Source organism: Hemibagrus wyckioides, linkage group LG15 (assembly GCF_019097595.1).
Source record: "Hemibagrus wyckioides isolate EC202008001 linkage group LG15, SWU_Hwy_1.0, whole genome shotgun sequence".
In the NCBI taxonomy this organism is placed as follows: Eukaryota; Metazoa; Chordata; class Actinopteri; order Siluriformes; family Bagridae; genus Hemibagrus; species Hemibagrus wyckioides.
The window spans coordinates 3,693,766-3,714,521 of record NC_080724.1 but is presented as its reverse complement, the minus strand read 5'-3'; the positions used below and the strand labels follow the sequence as shown (position 1 = coordinate 3,714,521).

At 42.5% G+C, this 20,756-nt stretch overlaps 1 protein-coding gene across 5 annotated transcripts in view; it reads left to right on the top strand.

Moving 5' to 3' along the window:
- The window catches only part of ndrg3b (ndrg family member 3b), a 49,660-nt gene that overhangs the window by 15,517 nt on the left and 13,387 nt on the right, over nucleotides 1-20,756 (top strand). For 3 of the 5 annotated variants that reach the window (XM_058409764.1, XM_058409761.1, XM_058409762.1), the window contains exons 2-3: nucleotides 2,421-2,504; nucleotides 5,228-5,260. In XM_058409764.1, coding sequence (XP_058265747.1) covers nucleotides 2,448-2,504; nucleotides 5,228-5,260 — 90 coding nt within the window. In that variant the 5' untranslated portion in view covers nucleotides 2,421-2,447. Of the gene's footprint in view, nucleotides 1-2,151; nucleotides 2,245-2,420; nucleotides 2,505-5,227; nucleotides 5,261-16,789; nucleotides 17,120-20,756 lie in introns of those variants that run through there. The other 2 variants (XM_058409763.1, XM_058409765.1) reach the window with 2 other exon arrangements.

Genomic DNA, 20,756 nt, shown 5'->3' with positions numbered 1-20,756 from the left:
TGTTTGCAACTGGGGCCACTTGTTGCATAATAACACGTCACACTCATCTATCTATCCGTCTATGATTCTGAGCTTGTCTGTCATGATGATTTATAACCCACCACTGCAAACTCAGCTGTGAATGCCAGACGCAAATAGAGCTGTCATACCCTTCGAAATTTATCTCCCGTCAGAGAGAATGGTCAGCATGTGACAGATAAATGGCCAAATGTCTTCCACATGAAAAATCTTAACAAGTAACCACAGAGCGGTTCGTAACAAACAATACATCCTTTCTGTTAATTAGTGCAAAATGCAGTTCTTCTCTCATTTGTTTGCCTGTATAACAGGCAACATGACAATATTGTATCTGTGTGAATCAAGGAAGCTTCTGTACTGCAGAGAGCATCGTTTACATCGTCGTGTTAAAGAACCGGTGACACAAATCTGTATATACTCCGATTAGCCATAACATTCTAAGCAGTGCCAGGTGAAGTGAATAACACTGATTATCTTCTCATCATGGCACCTGTTAGTGGGTGGGATATATTAGGCAGCAAGTCAACATTTTGTCCTCAAAGTTGATGTGTTAGAAGCAGGAAAAATGGACAAGCGTAAGGATTTGAGTGAGTTTGACGAAGGGACAAATTGTGATGGCTAGACCAATGGATCAGAGCATCTCCAAAACTGCAGCTCTTGTGGGGTGTTCCCGGTCTGCAGTGGTCAGTATCTATCAAAAGTGGTCCAAGGAAGGAACAGTGGTGAACCGGCGACAGGGTCATGGGCGGTCAAGGCTCATTGATGCACGTGGGCAGCGAAGGCTGGCCCGTGTGATCCGATCCAACAGACGAGCTACTGTTGCTCAAATTGCTGAAGAAGTTAATGCTGGTTCTGATAGAAAGGGGTCAGAATACACAGTGCAGGACGGGGTCAGGGCTGTTTTGGCAGCAAAAGGGGGACCAACACAATATTAGGCAGGTGGTCATAATGTTATGCCTGGTTGGTGTATATTTATAAGGTTAAGAATGACGGTCAAATCAGCCTAAAAACTCTGCTGTTATAACAAGAGGAGGAACTACAGGATCTTCGTACAATAAAACCATCCTCATCAGCATAATTCTCAGCGAAAGGAGTTCATTACAACAGCAAGCGATGTGAGAAAAATGAAAATGGCTACATGTCTACAGTCGCACTTACAGAATATGTTCAGTAATCTTCTTTATAATAAAATATTCTTTAGTTAAAGCTTTTCTGAAGTAAAACAAAACCCACCACTCGATCCACGGTAGCATATCTGATGCACTTCACTTAAAATATTATACCAAAGGAGCTTTGTGGATAGAGAACAGGAACACTCTTCATGGCCACCGTTTAAACTAGGGATACATAAACGGAGCTAAATCCAATATTCTTCAACATACATGATTTATCAAGTAGGCTACTTCTCCATATTGACAATACCTCCCATCTTTCTCACCTCGTGTTATTAATATGTTCCTTTTACACAGCAATACATTTTATACTGGCTTCACAAAAACAACTCCTAAGTAATGCAGGTGTAAATAAAAGACCATACACTCTTGTCCTCAGGGTTAAGCTTGTGCATTTTGTGCAAGCCGTTTGTCGTGAAAGATTCTCAGATGGAGAGAGCGCAGGTAACAGACTAAGCATAATCCTGGAATAAAGAAAAGCACACCGACAACGAGGATGGAATCCTTACAAAATGTCCTTAAGCTTCATAGAAATTTTCCCCGCTCCACACTCTGCGATTATTCTTCTCTGCATCGCCCAAAAGACTGCAGTCATTCTCTCACTGGCAAATCCCCTGCCTCTGTAGCTAATTATGCACGCTGAAGAAAAATGTGGAAACAACGAGTACCGGAGGATGGATGCAACTTGTTGCTGTTTTATTTTGTTGTCGATGGGAGAATATGAGTAGCAATGAAACCTAATATTACCACTTTATAGCCCTCACCCACACACCTATACTTGATGCGTGATGATTTTTTTCCCCTGATATCTGTGCAGTGACTCACTGTCCGATCTCGCCGAAACACGACAGACTATATGACAGGAGGAGAAATAATGAAAAGAGGGAAAGGTGATTTGTAAAAGCCTTATAGGACCGCCTTTTGTTCTTGCTATGAAGAGCATGTCAACTCTGGTTTTCAGATAGATTTCCTGTCGCACATGTGGCAGTCAAGAGAGAGAGCGTGTGATTACGTCATCCCCTGGCTAATAGAACACTTCACTGACATTCAGAAGGTCAGCACGGTCAATAGCACCGGGGAAAGTGAACATCATTAACATGAACAATGAGGACACTTCTGAACTTAATATTTTTTGTAGTGCAGGACCACTTTATTTCTTTATTTTCATTTCAGTTGTCATTGATCATTTCTCTGTCTCTTTCTCCCCCTTCTAATGTGTTTCTTTCTCAGATCTATTGACAGCTGTTCACTGCAAGGATGGATGAGTTACAGGATGTGCAGCTGACCGAGATTAAACCCCTCCTGACAGAAAAAGTGAGTCCTTAAATCTTCTCACACATGTGCCAAATAATATATATGATGTACCATATTCATTGGGTCCCTTAGTACTATTATGAATGCTTCATATTTTCTAAAGCAGAGGTGAAACCATTTGTACATATCTTTTGTTTTTGTTTTAAACCTGTGTACGGGATACCACACCATTGTGTCTGGCAGGTAATCAATATTCTGATTCATCCCAAAAGGTCTTCATGCTGGTACACATTCCGACCAGTTCTTGTGAGAATCACATCCATTGTAGTTATCCTGGATTGCTAGTTTGTCCACTATTTTGTGCTGTATCCTCCAAAACTTTCAAATCAGCTCACAGCTCCAATTCGCTCCAGTTCAACAAGTCATTAGAAGATCCTCACTGCGGTGAGTCAGCTTCTAACAAAGGCAGCTGTAGCAATAGAGTGATTGTCTTGCATGGGCTGGCCGTCTAGCCTTTCCTTCATATTTTAAAGACATTATCAGCTGCAGGGAAGAGCTCACATGGGGAGATATGATCACAGCTTGTCAGGTTATTCAGGCAGATTGCTTTCGCAGCTGAGCGTTCACTGTACATGTCCTTGCTGTAACTGCTGTACTACCAAAGTTGTACAACAGACCTGCATTAGTTTCATTTAAATCCAAAGAAAACGCACACTGTCCGTAGATCTTCCCTGGGGTGGCTCTTTTGGGTGACGTACAACTGAAACACTCCCAGTGCATCGAGAAGGCCTGTTGCTTATAGTAGTGACCCTGCAAAGGCCTGGTAGATAACAGTATACATGGCTTCCCCCATTGATTGTACCTGAATGCTCACTTGCTGAATGGCCAAGCTTAAGATCTAAGAATTTGAGCCCTGTTAAAGCCATGACAACCTTATTAGATTACCTTATAACCTCATAAGCTTATCATACATTTTTATCATTTAGTTATCATTGCCCCATCTGTGGCTTACGCCACACTCTCTAATGGTCTAATTTAAGCTAGGTTGCACTATGACACTGTTTCCCTTACTCACCTCAAGGCTGCTTGTGGGCAAATCTGTTTCACACCATTGTTGTAAATGAGTGAAATGACTAAAAGGAAATGCTGACATACACTGTATTGCCAAAAGTTTTGGAACACCTCTCTAAATCATTCCATTCAGGGGTTGGGCTCGGCCCCTTAGTTCCAGTGAAAGGAACTCTTAATGCTTCAGCATACCAAGACATTTTGGACAACTTTTATGCTCCCAACCTTCCTGTTCCAACATGACTGCACACCAGTGCACAAAGCAAGGTCCATAAAGACATGGATGAGTGAGTTGTGGAGGCACTTGACTGGCCTGCACAGAGTCCTGACCTCAACCCCATAGAACACCTTTGGGATGAATTAGAGCGGAGACTGTGAGCCAGACCTTCCCGTCCAACATCAGTGCCTGACCTCAGAAATGCTCTAGAGGAATGGTCAAAAATTCCCATAAACACAAAAGCGAAAGCCTTCCCAGAAGAGTTGAAGCTGTTATAGCTGCAAAGGGCGGGACAACGCCATGTTAAATTAATGTGCATGTAAAGGCAGACGTCCCAGTTTTGGCCTGGCTCACAGTCTCCGCTGTAATTCATCTCTAAGGTGTTCTATCAGGTTAAGGTCAATACTCTGTGCAGGCCGGTCAAGGTCCTTTTTTCATAGGAGCTGCTGGCATCTGCTCCGTCAGCAAGCTCTAGATGCATAATGCACCTAGGTGAGCAGAAGAGGATGAAAATCGCTGGTGTCCAGATACAAAAGTCAAAAGAAACCATACAGGAGCTGTATAAAAAAGAAGCGAACTCAACCAGGAGAAGGATGCTGACGAAGCTGAGGGAAAAGCCTCATCTTGACAGCACGAACAGAGGAAAAAAATGATTAATTAAAATAGAAGAAGAGTTGAAGACAAAGGCCATTGAACTTTGATCCATGACATAACTGTGAGGAAAATGAAAGAGAACCTCACGTTCAATGTTGGTGTCATTGCATGCTTTCTGCCATGTTGTGAAAGTGCTCTTGATTTTTCTTGTGACATTAAGAAAAGTCTTAAATCTAATTTTCCCCAAACTTGCACTGGATGCACCTAACTAATGGCATTGCTCACAGAAGCGTAGCGAGGCTTCCCTGCACATTAATCATAACTGATTGAAGGGTGACTTGCTGTGATGATAAGGGTTTTGATCCAGACGTGAGCCTGCATCACAAGCTTTATAGTTGTTAACTGATGTCTTTTGCCAGACACATGGCTGTGGTGTCCTGTATCCTGTTCCTCTTGTCTATGGAACAGGGGTGTTTTAGGTTGAGGTTAAAACATGCATGTTGTTATGGCATGAAGATTTTCTCTCATTTCTATATTTACATTAATACAACACTTTCAACATAGAGGCTACCTTTCTACCTCTGTCTCACAATATTCGCAAACAGCTTGAAGCAGCGTCTCTTAATCAGCTATCAGCTTGGTCTCTGCCTCCCTGATCTCATAACTCCGGTCTGCATCTTGGGTCGATTAGCATGGATAAACCTCAGACTGTGATAAGCCACACGTTACCATTGGATACCACGTTACTGCTGGAATTAGATTAACACCTCCATATTCTATATGAATGTAATGAAAGAATAAAAAATGGGTGGGGGACGAATGAATAAATCAGACCTCATTCCCTTTCGAGTCAGCGATCCCTGTGTGCTCTAATTTTCTATTTTCTTTTTCATTTCTCTTGCAGAATGGCCGTAATTTTCAGGATTTCGACTGTCAGGTAAGTGATGTTTGCATGTTCAGCAAAAGACTTGTTAAATGGTATGATTATGCGATTGTTTCCAGGCTTCCTCTGTCTAAGGGAAGTGAGGCTGGAGAGACGAGGCACTCTGTCTCAGCGTTCCTTCCACGATAACTGCAGAGTTGTGGGTCCTCGTGTTTAATCGTTCATCTGTGCTTCAGGGTCTGAAAGCAGCAAACTTGAATGTGTGGTGTGTGTGTGTGTGTGTGTGTGGGTGGTTTTAAGTGTTTGTGGGTGGAAGGGTAAAGCTTGCTAAGTAGGCGGTTGGACTGGAAGAGAATACAAGTGAGTGCATTTGTCTTTGAACACATAGCTGCAGTTTTGCTGGACAGAATAAAAAAAATAAAGTCAGCAAAATGAGTTACAAATACAGGAGTGTTAGTCCAGCTGGTGAGACATTTTCTCTCTTCTCTCTTCGCTGTTATGTGGTTTTCTTGAGGACTGTACATTTCAGATATCTTCATTATAGTTTTCATTCAATTTCATATCCCAACCTGCATGCATTTTGCACGGAACCCCACAAAAAAAAAAAAGGCAGCCGGTTGATATTTGCATCTAGAATGATGTTGTAGGTGTTCTCAAACCTCCAATGACACCTTCCTGGAAAACCAGCCCTAATCTTCCATCTTGGATGAGCAAGCACTCAACTCAATTTTCTCCTTAAAAAAAAAAAAAAAAAAGATGCTGCATGTGTACTTTTTGGTGGTTTCTAGCTGTCCATGTATTTTTGACTGTACTAACAGGTATGTAGTTAACGTCATAAAACGGTGTTTATTATGGATGGATGGATACTTTATTCATCCCGATGGGAAATTTACAACTAAACATGGTCAGAATATGATTTATGTTAATAATTTTCAGGAAGTGATTAAAAATGCTGCATTGGTCTTTGCAGACATGTTCAATCATGATCGAATTTGGAGTGTGTGTGTAGAGGGTTTTATAGTTGGCACCAGGTGCTTGAAGAAGATAATACAGCTATATGTTTTAGTTAAGATGTGTACACACACACACACTCCAGGTTATATCTTACACATTTTATTTGAGACTATACTGAAAAAAAAAAGTGTTTTCACCCTGTCTGCACTTTCATATTCATATTTGGGGTCAGCGTGTAGTCTACATTCAGGCTGTGCTTGAAGAACTGGAAAAGCAAGGCCAAGTCTATTACTTTGGCTATTTGGGTTTAGGTTAAAAAGATGATGGAATCAAATCGGACGTTCTGATTGGATGGATGGATGGATGGATTCATTTCCTGATCTTTACGTCTAGGTGTGTTGACACCGTTTGAGTTGTTGATCTTTCGGCTGCTCCCTACGTGTGTGAGGGGTCGCCACAGCGGACCAGTTGGCACAGGTTTCAAGCCGGATGCCTTTCCTGACGCAACCCACCCATTTTATCCGGGCTTGGGACCGGCACTGCATCCAGTGGCTGGGGTTTGGGCACTGGCTGGAAATTGAACCCGGGCCTTCTGCATGGTAGGCGAGAAACCTACCACTGAGCCACCAGCGCCCTCCACGTTGGCACCATTTGAGTGAACCTGCCAATTTCCTTCAAGTTGATTCAAAGTATTGGAACACGAGATCGCCTTTTTCTCCATTAGCTCGGAGCAATCTATGAAAGTCTTTTTTTAGCCATTAGCATCTCTTCCATCTCCTGTCTCATCGCTAGAAATAACGGCATACTACAAAACCCAATTAGAGAAGAAATGATGCGTTTGTGAGGCTTGTGGGTCAACTCACCATTGTCCGCAGGATTCACAGGTACGTCTTCTGAAAGGATGACCTGCTGCCGTTATCCCGCCCCACACGCTGACCTCATTTTAAAATCCTCCATTCAAACAGCCAAGAGCCTGTCAGATGTAGCTGAGCTCATCTCTTTTCCTCAAATCATGATTATTCAGGGAACTGCACTAGTTGGGACTGGGTTCATGAATGTTAAGAAAACAGCTGTAGTCTACTCTGACCAGCTCTCCAAACTCTGAAAACAGTAATAAATATTTATTACTGTCTTCAGTTTAGCCTCCAGGAGCGCACATCTGTAATGAGGTGGTCTGGTTTAACAGAGTGAACAGTGAGGATCCATTTCACTGACACACACATTCAGAAAAAAGACATTGGCTCTCTTCCTTTCCTTTCCTTTCCTTTCCTTTCCTTTCCTTTCCTTTCCTTTCCTTTCCTTTCCTTTCCTCCTTCCTTCCTTCCTTCCTGTACACATTTATTATAGGTAATAAATAGTCTAGAAATTAGTGTTAGTTGTAATAGTGCAGTGAGAGTGTTATCACCCGTCACACACACACAGGTGAGTTATTGTACAGTGTTATTGCAAATGGTATGAATGACGACCTGTAACTCTCTGTGACAACAAATCTGAACGAGTCTTTTGGAGAAAGACTTAAGACATCTGTCTAAATGTGAATGAAGCCAAAAAGCCAGCTTCATCAGGTGATGTGTGACCTATGTGGATGCGCATTACAGGTGAATGGTGGTGCCTGACAATCAAAGGGTTTTTGATAACAACTTAAACAATTTGCATATCTTATATTACAAAACTCCAGCTCTTGTGGGGTGTTCCCGGTCTGCAGTGGTCAGTATCTATCAAAAGTGCTCCAAGGAAGGAACAGTGGTGAACCGGCGACAGGGTCATGGACAGCCAAGGCTCAATGATGCACGTGGGGAGTGAAGGCTGGCCCGTGTGATCCGATACAACAGACGAGCTACTGTTGCTCAAATTGCTGAAGAAGTTAATGCTGGTTCTGATAGAAAGGGGTCAGAATATACAGTGCAGGACGGGTCAGGACTGTTTTAGCAGTAAAAGGGGGACCAACGCAATATTAGGCAGGTGGTCATAATGTTTTGCCAGGTTGGTGTACAGTGGTGTACTAAAATAGCTATTTAAAGGAAATGAAATCTTTAATACAGCACCCCTTTCCTTCTCTTTCTGTGTTTGTTGAAAAGCAAGTAAAAATCTGGTTTAATGCAAATTGTTCACAATATGCCAAATAGTGAGCAAGAGAAGCAAGACAGAACTGAGTACCCAACAATGTATTGCTTAAACAGCTTAACAGTTTTTGGCAAATATTTTTGGTCTGGTTTTGATTTGCCAGCACTGCTCCTGACACAGTGTGCTCGGTGTAATTAGTGGTGATGAGGTAAGGTAACATGTAATGCCAAATCTGGACAGGGTTTAAAATACATGCTCACACTGTGACACCTGTCAGTCTCGTCCAGCAGGGGGCAGCATGACGGCAGCTAAGACTGGCACTAGGCAATGATTCTAAGGCACACTGCTTAAAGCATGCTGAAGTATGAATTCATATTTTGACAACATGCTTAATAGCTTTTTTATACTGTAATGTATTTTATATATATAATATATTCACTGTAGTATATTGGTGATTTGTTATTTTTGTTAATCTGGCTGTTTTTAAAAAAACATGGCTTGTTCATCGAGATTGTATTGATTATTTTATGGACGTAATAAATACATCATTTAAGTGCAATTCATGTCAACACTTGATTGTAATTAACAGATAAGTGTGTGTATGTATGTGGTGTAGTAAAGTTTGAATGACCTTGCTGGAGGAGGTGTAATAAGGTTTGAATGACCTTAACTGGACATGATGTGGTAAGGTTTGAATGACTTTTCTAAAGAAGGTGTCGTAAGGTTTGACTGACCTTAACTGCACATGTGTAGTAAGGTTTGGATGACCTTGCTGGAGGAGGTGTAGTAAGGTTTAAATGACCTTTGCTGGAGGAGGTGTAGTAAGGTTTGAATGACCTTTGCTGGAGGAGGTGTCATAAGGTTTCAATGACCTTTGCTGGTGGAGGTGTAATAAGGTTTAAATGACTTTAACTGGACATGGTGTAATAAGGTTTGAATGACCGAATGAAATTTGAATGAAAGTGTAGTAAGGTTGGAATGACCTTGCTGGAGTAGTAAGGTTTAGTAAGGAGGTGTAATAAGGTTTGATTGACCTTGCTGGAGAAGGTGTAATGAGGTTGGAATGTCCTTGCTGGAGGAGGTGTAGTAAGGTTTGAATGGCCTTAACTGGACATGGTGTAGTAAGGTTGGAATGACCTTGCTGAAGTAGTAAAGTTTAATAAGGAGGTGTAGTAAGGTTTGAATGACCTTAACTGGACATGGTGTAGTAAGGTTGGAATGACCTTGCTGAAGTAGTAAAGTTTAATAAGGAGGTGTAGTAAGGTTTGAATGACCTTAACTGGACGTAGTATAGTAAGGTTGGATTGACCTTGTTGGAGGAGGTGTAATAAGGTTTGAATGACCTTAACTGGACATGGTGTACTAAGGTTTGGATGACCTTGCTGGACAAGGTGTAATAAGGTTTGAATGACCTTAACTGGACATGGTGTAATAAGGTTTGAATTACTTTTCCAGAGGAGATGCAATAGAAGGCAAGCCTCAAACATAAGGGATACCTCAGGAAACACACTGGATAGTGCAGCTATACCACATGGTTACAGAAGAGACTTGGCTCAGCCAGATAGTGATCTACAAGAGGCCAGGCAAAGTTAAAACAGACCACCGTCATTGAACATGTCAGAAGTTAGTTAGTGATTAACCACATTAGTGATGGTCACATGTTAATTATAAACAGTCATAGGGGTGGACTACAATCCTTTCTTCAGTCTCTTTCAGGATGCACAGCTTAACACCTGTATTGCTTTAAGGGTCACCATGTAAATGACTTTGGACATAGACTTTTGCCAGATGAATAAATGTAAAGTGCTCTCCTATGTAAAAGCCTTGCCCTCGAGTGAGGTGAAAGCACACAGTCTTGTCATTTTCAGCGCACTCACACTTGCGTACACGTGCAGGTTCAAGCTCCAGCTGACATGACTCACAGGACCGGCTGAGTCGACAAAGATATTTATAAACACAAAGCTTCTGGCACAAGCTAAAAGAGATGGAGATGGAAGAAGGCACCTGAAAGTCTCTTGATATAATAACCCGAAATCTTCCATATCCCGAGTATGAGGATAGCTTCACTAATTAGCACCATTAGATTGTTAGTTAAAAGAAGACGGCCTAAAGCATTATTTTTTAATTTTTTTTATTGGGGTGAGTGTGTTATCAATGCCACAAATGAATAAAGTTTTAAATAAAAAATATATATACACCGATCAGCCATAACTGTATGACCACTGACAGGTGAAGTGAATAACACTGATCTCATCATGGCACCTGTTAGTGGGTGGGCTATATTAGGCAGCAAGTGAACATTTTGTCCTCAAAGTTGATATGTTAGAAGCAGGAAAAATGGGCAACCGTAAGGATTCGAGCGAAGCTGTAAGTATCCTTTAAGTCCTGTAAGTTGCAGGGTGGGGCCCATGAAAGCTCCACCTCGCAACTTACACGACGTAAAGGATCTGCTTCTAACATCTTGGTGCCAGATACCACAGCACACCTTCAGGGATCTTGTGGAGTCTATGCCTGGACAGGTCAGGGCTGTTCTGGCAGCGAACCAACACAATATTAGTTAGGTGGTCATAATGTTATGCCTGATCGGTGTATTTTCTTGTTGAGTATAGTGTGTATTGTTTGTTGCCCTCTGTGGGTGAAAAGTAGTATTTAAAAAAAAAAAAAAGACAGCACCTGACATTTTTGTGTCAAAGTGAAGAAAGTGTGTCTTGGTTTGCGCCTTATTTAGCCTTTTTAACAAATTTGGAACATTCTCAACTGCTTGTAAAACAGGATACACCTGCTCCTTGATGTGGCTCTGCATGCACACACACACACATACACACACACATACACACACACAGGCAGTCTGAGGCTCACGAGCAGGGTATGTTCCGTAGCAGAGGCGTATTTAACGGGGGAGTTTCTCCTCACTAAACTTTGAACACAGGGAAGCCCTTTGTACTTTTGCCCACCTTTATCCATGCCAGGTGCATCCTGGGAAACTGATTTGGTATAAGCAATATGGTGACTCTTAAATGTCATGGTTTATCCATCTGCGGATCAGGACCCCCCTCCTCCTGTAACTGGGTCGCATGTTCTATGTATATCTGTTCTCTCACTACATTTTGGTGTAACAGTTTTCAACGCTGCGGTTCCGATAAGTTTTTGTTCTGATGCGTGTCGGTGTGCTGAACAGCATCGATGCTATGCGGCTATCGTAACGGGAACAGGAACAATTCTGTGAATGGCTGCGTTCTTAGGTTAAAAATAACGTAATGCATTGCTCTAATTCGTAGTTATAACTTGATGCTCTGGATAGCAGAGGTTTGCCGAGCTGGTTATATGGCGTGTTTTAGTGTTTGGGTTTGTTTCTCTGACCTCACTTAACCCTCGTGTGGTGTTCAGGTTCACGGACCCCTTTTATATTTTCAATAAAATGCTTCAAAAACCCCAAGTTAATTTAAACCAGACTGTACCAATGGGTCCAAAGTGTAAACATAACACAGGGGTTAACCTCAGGCAGTGGTTGCAGTGCGAAATGCTGTATGTGTCCTAAATAATATTCCAGTAGATGCACTAGTCTTTATTAGGTATGAGTATTTCAATGAAAAATAGAAAGCCTTATCTGAATAATATTATACACACAGATCACAAATGTATAGCATAATACATTACATTACACTATACATTAGATTTGTCACATATACATTACTGCACAGTGAAATTCTTTCTTTAGATATCCCATCCTTGGATGGAGCACAGGGTCAGCCATGATGCAGCGTCCTTGGAGAAGGTGGGCTGGGGGCCTTGTTCCAGCACCCCAATAATGGCAGCTAGGTGGTCCTGAGGCTTGAACCATGATTTTCCGATCAACAACCCAGAGCCATAACCACTTGAACTTCCACTGCCCCCACATCTGTTGTTTTTATATGTGTTTTTATGTCAATACACATGGTCTGAATACTGGGACCTGGTTGAAGTAGGAAGTTGAAACAGTGATACTGAATCAAATCGAATCACACTACTCAACATGCAGATAGCATTCGCACCCCATGCCACCGTACCAGGGTTTGGTTAACACAAATTCCAGACCACCATTTTCAAAAAGGGCAGGTTTGGTGTCAGTGAACTGGCTTCAGGCTTCAGACCTACACTCACACTACTGAACCCTGAGCTCTAGAAAACAACCATCACAGCATCTTTGTTCAATGGTCTGGTACGTGCTTAAATATCTGCTTTCGCCTATCTCACTCCCACCAAATCTCTTTAAATCTCTAGTACTGCTCTATCTGTGATCTGAGTGTTGAAATGTAGGTGGCAGAGATTTACCACAGTATGAGACAGGACAAGAATCGGCTCACTTCCTACAGGAAATAAGGGTTCTTCATTCTGCAGACACCGGGCTACAACCTGCATGACTGTGCATTAGCAGTGAGACTGTCATGCTCGGACATTGCTTTTGGGATTAAATGAAAATGTTTTTGCAAGCTATTTGTTTGAATAAACAAGAACTCAGTAACTGTCCGTTCAGCTTGTTGCAATCAGATGAGCACTTGCGTGGTCTGATGGCTAAAACCGGGAGACTCTTCCTTCAGTCTTCTCAACACAGACATGTCCACCATACAGATCCCTTAGGACTCATTGATGGTGCAGTTTCCTGCAGTCATGCCAGACTTTTGCGCTTACTACTGCAGAAATGTTTACTTTATTGCCCACATTTAGACTCTCTCAAATATTGAGTTTTTAAAAATCTAAACTGGTGCTTATTTTAGATCACAGTAGAAGTAGGCAATTTGCGTGAAGCAATGGATAAACATCAGATACTATAAGCTACAAAGCAAGCATGCAGCAAGGTGTTGTGTTTGTGTGTGCAGTTTAGTGTTAATGGCCAATTCTCTAGGATTTGGGAATATTTTAGAGTCTAACACGTACTGTAAAGCTACCTTTTTCTGATGAGGTCACGCTTCTTTATTAAGCCTGCTTTATTGGGATTAGTTTTACATGGAGAGAGAGAGCTGGCTTTTATTTGTACGTCTCTATGAGTAACGGAGTAATGCGTTTTGACAGATTCAGGGTTTAACTTTTAAACACTCTGAACATTCTTTCATACTCTTAATAAAAGTTAGTCGGCTTGGATTATACCCCTGCTGTCGGTCAAAAGAGTGTGTCCACTCACGCTGGGTTATACACTCACTGAGCACTTTATTAGGAACACTATACTAATACTAGGTAGGGCCTCGCTTTGCTTTCAAAACAGCCGGCATGGATTCCACATGATTGAAAATATGCCTTGAAGATTCTGCTCCATGTTGATAGCACCACTTCATCAATTCCAAGCTGGGAAATATCCCGTTCTACCATATCCCATGGTGTTCTACTGGGTTACTGGGAGGAAGACTAAAGAACACTGAGCTCACTGTCATGTTCATGAAATCTCGAGTTTACTTTTGCCTTGTGATATGGTGCCTGAAGCCAACAGAGAATTTTAGACTGATGGTTCCCATTCTTGTAAACCAGTATCAGTGTATTCGTTAATGCAGACTTCGAAGCACTTCCAGAAGTCACTCAGCATGAGTGCGTCTTCCAAATGAAGTGAATACCATTCTCTCCTATGGCAGTCCACAAAACTCTGAGTAAAGGATGTGAGACTGTTATGTATAAAAGTCCTAGTCCCATTAATATATAACAACTAAATACACTATATTGCCAAAAGTTTTGGGACACCCCTCCAAATCATTGAATTCAGGGGTTGGGCTCGGCCCTTTAGTTCCAGTGAAAGGAACTCTTAATGCTTCAGCTTCATACCAAGACATTTTGGACAATTTCATGCTCCCAGCTTTGTGGGAACAGTTTGGGGATGACCCCTTCCTGTTCCAACATGACTGTACATCAGTGCACAAAGCAAGGTCCATAAAGACATGGATGAGCGAGTATGGTGTGGAGGAACTTGACTGACCTGCACAGAGTCCTGACCTCAACCTGATAAAACACCTTTGGGATGAATTGGAGCAGAGACTGCGAGCCAGACCTTCTCATCCGACATCAGTGCCTGACCTCACAAATGCACTTCAGGAATGGTCAAAAATTCCCATAAACACACTCCTTGTGGGAAGCCTTCCAAGAAGAGTTGAAGCTGTTATCGCTGCAAAGGGCGGGACAACTCCATATTACATTCATGTGCATGTAAAAGCAGACGTCCCAAAACTTTTGGCAATATATTGTATGTATTGATATATAAGTGAATTATTATTTCAGTGAAATGTACTCATTTTGTGCAGCATTTTTAAGGCCCAGAGGGGAAAAAAATAGTGCAGCCCTCCACATTTCAATTCAGTGTTCTCCTCAACCCATATTATGTCTGGTTCCCTGCCTGTAGTTTGCATGACCCAGTCCAGCACTGGTCTGCTTAGATTTGTGTGATTGACGAGATTATCTAAAGCTTGTTATTATAGCTTTAACACATGGTCCCTTTCACATGACATGCTCTGCAAATTCCAAAGCTTTTCATGCAGTTTATCTTGCCACAACCTCATGTCATGATATTTGCAATACGCTGCCGAGCTCGAGCTTTCATTGACTTTCTCCCAAAGTAGCTCTAGTTACAGTAAGACCATTCCACTAAGAATTGTGTAGAATAAAAATATATCACTTTACCTAAAGGCAGAATAATCATACATTCATTACCTAGCCCTGTGGGTAAGAGAAAGCCGTAGTGTGCTGCCCACACCCATGTTTTGGTTGCCTGGTAACATAACTGTCGAGGCTAAGACCTGGAGACTAAACGAAATATAATCATGAATCATAAATATGATGAGCTGGTTAGTGTGTTACAGCCATTCATCATAAAGGCTAAAAGAAACTAGTTATTGTTTTTATAATATGCATCGATCAGGCATAACATTATGACCACCTGCCTAATATTGTGTTGGTCCCCCTTTTGCTGCTAAAACAGCTCTGACCCATCATGCACTGTGACACCTTTATATCAGAACCAGCATTCTTTGGCAATTTGAGCAACGGTAGCTCGTCTGTTGGATCGGATCACACGGGCCAGCCTTCGCTCCCCACGTGCATCAATGAGCCTTGGCCATCCATGACCCTGTCGTCGGTTCACCACTGTCCCTTCCTTGGACCACTTTTGATAGATCCTGACCACTGCAGACCGGGAACACCCCACAAGAGCTGCAGTTTTGGAGATCCAGTGGTCTAGCCATCACAATTTGGTCCTTCATCAGACTCGCTCAAATCCTTACACTTGTCCATTTTTCCTGCTTCTAACACATCACCTTCGAGGACAAAATGTTGACTTGCTGCCTAATATATCCCACCCACTAACAGGTGCCATGATGAGATCATCAGTCTTATTCACTTCACCTGTCTGTGATCAGAATGTTATGGCTAATCGGAGTAGGCCAGATTGTGCTTCAGCATACACAATCAAGGCGGGCTGCACCATCGTGGTATATCAAATGAAAAAGTTCAGTTTTGCCAATAAAGGAGCAGGACGGTAACGCCTCCGCCGCCAAGATGTCTAATCTTTTTAGTCACTCTGTAGAAGAACTGTTTGAAGCATGTGACCTTGAGTGACCTTGACCTTGCTTGGATCAATTTCAACAGAGACTGATACGGACCTGTAGCCAGAAAATGTGCCTCAAGTTCATGTGTAAGTAAAATCTCTGTGTGAAGATACAGGAAGGATGCGGTAGACAAAAAAAAAATTCAGACATTTGATCTTGCAGTGACTTTAACTCTGAGTCGATTGTGCTGCTGGTTCAACCACTCCTTCCTGAAATACTAATGAGAGACTCAAACTGAGAGAACCAGACAGAGAGGCCTGGGCATAAAAATGGATAACGCAGGCACGATATCTGCTTTCTTTTATTCCTCCCTTCCATCTCTCTTTCCTTCTCCCTATTGCCTTGGTTGTTATTTATGGTCACATAAATAACATGTGGGGTGGGGGGGGTGCAAGCATGTGCACTGAGAGCTGGTTAGAGAGAGCCATGTTGTCACCTTATGCTTAAATCCTCAAATAATCCCGTCATTACAGCCTGCAATGGCCGCTGCTCTACTTTACCACAGCAAGCGGCTGCTTCGTTGAGCACGAGTCCGGCATTACTTACTTCGCAGCTGCGTGAACTCCTTCTATAATATAATCGATCTATAATATAACATACAGAACACTTAGACACGTTATGTTGCATTGCGTGTACATGTGAATCCTCGTTTCTATGGAAACTATTCTTCGAGACTGGTGTGTAGTGTTTATGAGCCACATGCCTTCTCGAATTTGTTTGTCTCCCAGTATGAATTCGCAAATATTCGGCTGTCTTGACTCGATGACTCTCCCTTTCTCTCTCTCTCTCTCTCTCTCTCTCTCTCTCTCTCTCTCTCTCTCTCACACACACACAACACACACTCTAGGCTTTCTTCTCACTCCTCCTGATTTCACCTGACCCTCTAAATCCAATTAGAGTAGCCTGAGTGCCTTTCACATCCCCTCCTCACTCTCTCTCTCTCTCTCTCTCTCTCTCTCTCTCTTTCATTCTTTCATTCTCACACTGCCTGCTTTCCGACAGATCCGTCGTCTCCCTCCTCAGTCTGCCTTGCTTGGATCAGCTACCATCTGTAAACACCATTTTCTCTCTCTCTCTCTCTCTCTCTCTCTCTCCCCGTTATTCGTAAGGAGTGGCCTTCTGCCGTCACGTTTTTTTTTTTTTTTAATTATTTCTTTGTGCTTTTTATCCTCCACCTCCCCCTCCTGAGCTACTGACGCCCTTCGTGACCAGGAAAAACAAGGGCAAAGCATTTGCTTCTTTCTCTCTCATTCTTGCGGAGGTTTTTTTTTTCTGTGGATGAGAAATGACGGACGTGTTGGATCTAAGCCAGATCGGCTGTACAATGAACGGCGTGGTGAGTGAAAGCGTGTGTGTGTGTGTGCTTTAGGGAGGGCGCAGCATGGTGTAAGTGTGTGTGTGTGTGTGTGTGTGTGTGTGTGTGTGTTTACCTCTAAACAGCCTGTTGATTCTCAGGTATCCAACACATTTGCTTAATGTAGCTCATACATTTTGTGTGTGGGTGTGGGTGTGTGTGTGTGTATGTGGGTGGGTGGGTGGGTGTGAGTGAGTGAGAGCGAAAGAGACAGAGACAGAGATTTCTAGGGTAAAGAGAGTTTTGGGTTTGACCCGTTATAAGGCGTGATTGTTTATCTGCAGCATGTTTGTGTGTGTGTGTGTGTGTGTGTTAGTAGTAACTGACTGTGCAATCTGAAGGTGTGTCTGGTTTTGAGCAAGCCTTTGTGTGTGTGCATGAGCCAGGCATCCTGCAGCGTCCCAGAGGGGAAGGCCTTTGATTTCGGTGTGTGAGGGAGAAAGAGAGAGAGAAATGAAGCTGCAGGGTGGTGTTTAGGGTTGGGTCGAGTTAAGCAAGACACATGAAGCTTATAAAGCATGATGTTTGTGCTATTGGATAGCATTTAGTGAAATAGAACTTCAGCTACATCATGCTCGACACGTGCAGGCTCATCACTGTGTACAGTATGTCCATTTCAGTCAAGTCACATGATGACCATTTGATGGTTGCAGATGGAAAGAGAAGAACCGAAAAAATCGGGGTTGTTATTTTCCTGTACCTCAAACACATTTGGCCGTGAACGCTATCAGCTAACAGATTTTTTTCAGGAGAATATAAACACACAATCTTCCAGCACCCGTTCTTAGAAAATGTGATATCATTGCTGAGTCACTGCTTTGCATTGCTGATGGCCTTGTAAGCCATTTCCCAGTGTTACACCAAATCACATGCAGTTCTTCTAACATCTTTCAGACACCCTTGCTACTTTCTTTGTAGCTCTACCACAGGACAGCAGCCATGCCTTGCATTATGCTCATTTTCCATTCACGCTCACAAATGACACGTTGAACGACACGCTGTTGTTCCATTCGCACAGAAATAGCTTTTGGAAGTGGTGTTATGGCTTGTTTAGGTGGAGTTGATGCTGGTAGTGTTTGGCAGGAGCATTAGCTTTGACATTTCAAGGCCCTTGACATTTCCCCACAGTGCACCTTTCACCCATCAGATCTGTTCATATTTGCTGATAGTGTTTGTTCATGGTACGGGGGTGTTGGGGGTGGGGTTGGGTGGAGTATCCTTAGACAGTCTAAACAGTCACTAGAATCGACAGCATAAAAATTGTAACCTTTATTATAGGCTGAACAAATCGCAGGACCAAAATTTCATGTCTATTTTGTGTATTATGCCTAATGTCCTTCACAGTGCCTCAGTGCTCTGAATATCATGAGCTACTTGTAACCAATCCCAAACAAAGTAATTTGACTTGCAGTGCAAGGACAGAAATCAACAGCTCATGCATTCTGCCAGTAGGTTTGCTAATGACGTACTTTGTGCCAAGGGTGCAAGCGTGATCTGCTGCTTCATACCAAAGGTGTTCTATCGGGTAGAGGTCAGGACTCTGTGCAGGCCAGTCAAGTTCCTCCACACCAAACTCTCTCATCCATGTCTTTATGGACCTTGCTTTGTGCACTGGTCAGCAGTCATGTTGGAACAGGAAGGGGTCATCCCTAAACTGTTCCCACAAAGAGCATGAAATTGTCCAAAATGTCTTGGTATGAAGCTGAAGCATTAAGAGTTCCTTTCACCGGAACTAAGGCGCCAAAAACAACCTCACACCATAACCTCCACCAAACTTTACACTTGGCGCAATGCAGTCAGGCAAGTACCGTACTCCTGGCAACTGCCAAACCTAGACTCGTCTATCAGATTGCCAGACAGAGAAGCGAGATTGATCACTCCAGATAACACGTCTCCACTGCTCTAGAGTCCAGTGAAGGCGTGTTTTACACCACTGCATTCAAAGCTTTTCATTGCACTTGGTGATGCAAGGCTTGGACACAGCTGCTCGGCCATGAAAACCCATTCCATGAAGCTCTCTACACACTGTTTTGGGCTAATCTGTAGGCCACACGAACTTTGGAGGTCTGTAGGTATTGACTCTGCAGGAAGTTGGTGAGCCTCAGCATGTGCTGACCCAGCTCTGTGATTTAACGTGGTCTACAGTCACTTCGTGGTTGAGTTGCTGCTGTTCCCATTTGCTTCCACTTTGTTATAATACCACTATCAGTTGACCATGGAATAGTTAGTAGTGTCAGTTAGATTCCTTAGAAACCAAAGCACAGGTCACAGAGCATTCATGTTTCTTGTAGGCTAGCTAATGAATTCTTCACACGTGTAGAAGTATTTTCCTCATTCAGGGAAAGCGATCTGGAAGTAAAGCTGACCAAGCAGTGTGTCTCTATGCTGTGTTGCATTAAACTGGGAACCAGTGACCTTTCCCAAGCCCCTGAATTTTTTTGTTTCTCTGCTCTCACTGCTGAAACACCTGCTTTATAGAAGCATACAGTTAAAATAATGGCTCCTCAAAGACAGAACGGTAAAAAGCTCCAACAACCTCATCTATTTTTAAAAACTGCTCTTTCACTGTGTGCAGCATTCACAGGTGTGAGATGAAAGGTTTTTGCTGCCGCTGCAGAGTGGAGATAGATGATTTTTCACATTTTAGTAGCTAATTCTGAGACACTGTCCTTCCCTCTGCCTTTGTGTAGCAGTGAAGAGCCCCTGTTTGAGGGCTAATCAAAGGTCAGGGTCCATCTGTTCAAATTAATGCCCAAATGGAATTGAATGGGTTTAATCCAAACCTCACCATCTCAACAACAATTAAGACTTGTTTAGATAGTTTAATATTTCCTTTTCTTTGTTTATTTCTTTATTTATTTTTTGGCATGTTCTAGTTGTTTACACACTGTCGCACACATTAATGTGTTGGTGCACATCTCACTGGTGCATCTGTGACTATGGCAGTGAGTCTTTGTGGTGTTTTGACAGTCACAGTATCCAAGGTCATGTCAGCATGTGGTCACAAAGCTGTCAAAAAGGGTAGCAACCCAGATTGTATACAAAAAAAAACAGAAAACCACAACTGCCCAACTCAGGATTAAATTATCACCATTATCACCAGTTTACAATCCTTGTGTGCAATATTACAGCTCTACACTAGTATTTGTACAGTATTTGTATTTATTTATTCTATTTTACAGTTTATAAAACATTTCTTTCTTTCTCTCTTATATTTTTTATTTTCATTAGAGCAACTGTAACATGGCAAAGGAATTTCCCCATGGGATTAATAAAGTTCTTTGAATCTTTGAAATGCACACCTCAACTCTTCAGTTTCCATCTGGAGCTCCAGAGGGGTCATGGTCATAATGCTACAGCCAAACCTTTGGTCACTTGTGCCAGTGCCAAACATTGGTTTTAATGGAAATCTTGGTCTGGGGACAATGTGAAGCATATATTGTTCTCCAATGAGTCCACTTTTACTGTCTTTCTAACATCCAGGAGAGTTGTGGTGTGGAGAAGCCCTAACACAGACTGTTGTGTGCCCAGAGTGAAGCATGTAGTGGATCGGTGATAGTTTGGGCTGTAATATCATGCCATTCCCTTTGGCTTACTGCTTGTGCTAGACGGACGCGTC